This window comes from Drosophila hydei, unplaced genomic scaffold (genome assembly GCF_003285905.1).
Source record: "Drosophila hydei strain 15085-1641.00,03,60 unplaced genomic scaffold, DhydRS2 tig00000384-arrow-arrow-pilon, whole genome shotgun sequence".
NCBI classification, from domain to species: Eukaryota; Metazoa; Arthropoda; class Insecta; order Diptera; family Drosophilidae; genus Drosophila; species Drosophila hydei.
In genome coordinates, this window is record NW_022045722.1 from 158,844 (window position 1) to 162,807 (window position 3,964).

At 30.0% G+C, this 3,964-nt stretch overlaps 1 protein-coding gene across 2 annotated transcripts; it reads left to right on the forward strand.

Moving 5' to 3' along the window:
• Positions 1-1,517: 1,517 nt before the first annotated feature.
• Positions 1,518-3,964, forward strand: LOC111596639 (probable elongation factor 1-delta). 2 transcript variants are annotated; one of them, XR_002751258.2, is made up of 4 exons: positions 1,518-1,706; positions 1,974-2,156; positions 2,740-2,820; positions 3,270-3,964. XR_002751258.2 is itself a non-coding variant. In XM_023310931.2 (3 exons), exons 1-3 carry the CDS (start codon positions 1,635-1,637, stop codon positions 3,459-3,461), a joined length of 345 nt encoding a protein of 114 aa, XP_023166699.1. In that variant the 5' UTR covers positions 1,522-1,634; the 3' UTR covers positions 3,462-3,950. The 2 variants fall into 2 exon arrangements, 1 of the variants encoding a protein (XP_023166699.1); XM_023310931.2 differs by lacking the exon at positions 1,974-2,156 and having other exon boundaries at positions 1,522-1,706; positions 3,270-3,950.

The window sequence follows — 3,964 nt, forward strand, 5'->3', positions numbered from 1 at the left end:
TAAAATTTTACACATTATATATATATATATTATCTATCTAACAGATTCATATACATATATATTTTTGAGTATCCCACCACTGGTGGGGATAATCAGAGCGGTTCGAAGGAACAGATGAATGACATACAACAGCTTATTTGAACTCCAATATATGAGTTACAACAGCAGATTTTGAAATGTTTCTAACTAACTACTGCCATGGTTTCACACAGAGTCAAAATCAAACGATTTTGAGCGAAATTAAACTTTTGGAACTTCAAAGCTTCATTTGAGGACACATAAGCATTAAAAAAACAAAAATAATTGTATATATATTAAAACCAATAAATTAAATAAATACCGAATAATATATAGAATACGTATAGCATTGAACGAAAGGTTTATAAGGAGTTAAACAACTGATCGCTTTCGAAAAGTATATGAAAAATAAAGTTATTTGTTAATTAAACGGGATCAACATAGTAAGATGAAAGCAATGAAAAACCGAAATACGGCACTAAATGCGATAGATGCTTATGACTACTACAACACACTTGGAAATGACCACCAGCTAGGACCCATAAAAATACAATCCTAATGCAATTTAATGTATAATAATGTAGTTTTACTTTTCTCTCAATTTTAGTACCAAATTTACTTAATTTTGTTTACTCGATTTAAAGAAAAATCTTTACAGAGGTCAGAAATAAACTATCGTTCTCAGCAATAAAATACTGTTATACACTGCCATCTTTATTGATAGTTATACAATATTTATCTATTAAAGTTAAAAAAACCATTCTTGAAATAACATTTCATATTCACCAATTGCTCTTTGAAAAGCTGTTTGTAATACGTTCTTCGGATTTATATGCAATTAGCAGGTGGCATTGGAAGAGATAGCTTCCCACACCCACACCTCTAATCCGTTTGGATAAGCGGCTTAAATGATAATCTTCTGTACAGAGATAATGATAAAAGTGAAACCAAGCCCGGCTTTAATTTTTTGAAGACCAAATCACATACACTTGGTACTGTACTCCGAAGCTTATTGTGAGGAAATTTATAATTGTTTTTAGTTAGTAGATATACATTTTTTTCAAATTAGTCTGTGGACCTTTTTTGATTCATACATGTGAGTAGTGAGTTAGATAACTTGATGATGTGGATCAACCGACCAATTACCATCAATGAAGTCTTTTCGACGGAATTAGTTAATTCCAATGTCTTTCAGAGTTTTTAGCTGTTTATGGTCCATATAAGCAAGCTTCAACGTAAACTTCAATCATTAATTTCTCCCTAGAGGTAAGCCAACATTTTGCAATTTTTTCCTAAAGAGGATCCATTCCTCAGCCTACACAAAAAACATTTGGTAATTGTAATTACGCAATTGAGCGAGATATTCAAAATTTAATTTGGGGCGCTAGCTGGTTGACGCAAAAAAGTGCATGTTTTTTTCAGAGAAACAAATGAATTAAAAGGCGCTAACCTGATGGTGACCAATTTATATGTTCTTTCTACGGGTTCCTGAAGCCATGCTAATTGACTTATTGTGACCAAAAATAGTTTGATATTTAAATACTTGAGTAGTTTTTTCCAATATTTTTTAATGCTTGATGTAGAATTGCATTCTTTAACAGCATAAGTTTTAAATTATGGATAAGGTTTGGATTGACAAAAGTTTCTATAATAATGCAGAGAAGCTGTATCATGAATCTATCTGTAAAGTAAGTACAAAAATATGTGCAACTTATAGAAGGGCAAGTATATCTGTTATGTATTATTGCTTAGGTCGTAATACGTACTATATTATATATTAAAGTTTAATATTTATTTAAGTATTAAACTAATTATTTTTATTCCTTTCACCAATATATATATATATTAATTATCGAAAATGTTTTATTGTTTATATATATTATATATTGTGCAATGTTCGTCTTGGTGCCATCCGTCTGTCTTTATGAACTCAAACCATTTCCTCGCTATTGAAGTTAGAGAGTGACATTCGCAATGTATACTAATGGGTACCCTCGTTTAAAAAAGTTAAAACCGGACGTAGAAAAACAAAAATTCTATATCTGGTATATTGGAAATGCTACTCTTTAAAGTGCCATAGATTTGCAATTTGGGAGATCTCGTGACAACCAAGTTTCGAATGTGGATATATTTGGCAAGTGAGTGTTAAGTCCTCTACAGATCGTCATATGCGTGTAAAATCGGTAATGTGTATTAAGTGTGTTGTACAAATGTCATATTTTGCTTCAAACTTGGAATATATACTTGTGAACACAACGTGCATATAAAAATATATTAATAGTTTCTTATAGAGAAGAAAAGTTATTCAACAAATAAATTCATATATAAATGTATCGGTGCATGTGTAGTATAGTAGAATGATATTAATATCAGGTGCAGGTAATGTTCTCGTGGGGAAGTCCCCACTACAGCACTTACTTATATCCTATTCGGGTACCCCCGACTAGAGTTTTCTTATTTTTATACTATGAAAGGAGGCGTGGCACATGTATTGGTATTGGTATAGGTTTTAGAGATTTTAGGTATCGAAACAACACCCTGAAATATAATACGAATGTCCAGTTTATTTTCCATCGATAATTTGCCTAATATAATTGTAATAATTGTAAATTAAGAAGATCCTCCAAAAGTTTCTAGAATATTTTGTATTCTGACTAAGATTTAAATGAATGAAATATTATATAAATAAAACATTTAAAATAAAAAAAAAATTTTTTTTAGACTTCTAGGTCGAACAATTGCAGCATATTAGCTTCCGAGATTGCGAAAGCTAGAGAACACATTCAAAGCTCATTGGAAAAGGTAATATATTGTGGTAATGTATAAACTAACTGTGTAATAATTAAAATATAAATGATATACAATTTTTGTCGGAATCTTTTAATTTTTCAAATTGATGAAATATGTATCTAAAATAACCAGCCAATGGAATAAACTATCGAAGTATCTAACTATAATTTCCCAATAAGAATTCAACTTTACTCTCAAAAATGTACCATAACTCCTTGCTTTACGTAATTTTCATTCTAAGTATACCAAAATCTTAAGTTTCTTTAAGTTTTTGTGAATTATCAACCTGTCGAAATATTTTAATTAGAGTTATCAAGAAATTAATGTATGATTTGCACGAATTTTTATATGTGTAGGATTATTAGTATTTTACCTCTTTGCAGAGTTTAGGGTATCTCCTAGTGGAATCATCTCGATTAGAGGGCTCTTGATAAATAATATGTATTTTTTTACTTTTACAGATTGACGATATTACAGTTGAATCTTCTTCAAGTTTGGATATTTTAGGAAGAGTTGCAGCATTGGAGGCTGAAAATAAGGAAATAAGAAATATTGTTTCAAATTTTACTCAATTATATAATGATATTTTGAGGCGCATTTCCATAATCGAAAATGACAAAATTTCTAAGATTACAAATCCTGAACAATTATAACAGAAAAATTTGGCAAATAAAAACAACAATGTGTCAAACCTGCTTTAGATGTGTGTTAAACCATGCGTTTTTGAGAACAAAAAAAATTTGATTTTAGCCCACTGATAACAAATTGAACAAATTGTAACCTAAATAAAAATCTTAATAGCATTTTTACGTATTGTCGGCTATGCTATGTTATTTTCAATAATTATAATAATGAATCAGTTAAAATTGAGGGAAGTTAATGTAAATCTCAGAGTTTCGATTGTGACAATGATGCCGGAGCGCTTAGTAAAGAAAGATAAATGCTTTCCTTATCAGAGAACATCGGCCTCCAATAAAGATTAATATGATCCGCTCATTTTTTCCCTCTATCCGCTATTCAATGCAATGACAAATCTGGGTATTATCCAACAAGAGAACATAATAATGTACGCAAAGGATATGAGTTCATTAATCATTCAGCACATGCTACATCACAACTTACATTACATTATCAATTTTGCAGTCTTAATAAAATA

Coding starts and splice junctions, on each gene's coding strand:
- LOC111596639 (XM_023310931.2), top strand. CDS start 1,635: ATGGATAAGGTTTGGATTGACAAAAGTTTCTATAATAATGCAGAGAAG. Junction 1,707..2,739: donor ATCATGAATCTATCTGTAAA/GTAAGTACAAAA, acceptor AATTTTTTTTAG/ACTTCTAGGTCGAACAATTG. Junction 2,821..3,269: donor TTCAAAGCTCATTGGAAAAG/GTAATATATTGT, acceptor TTACTTTTACAG/ATTGACGATATTACAGTTGA.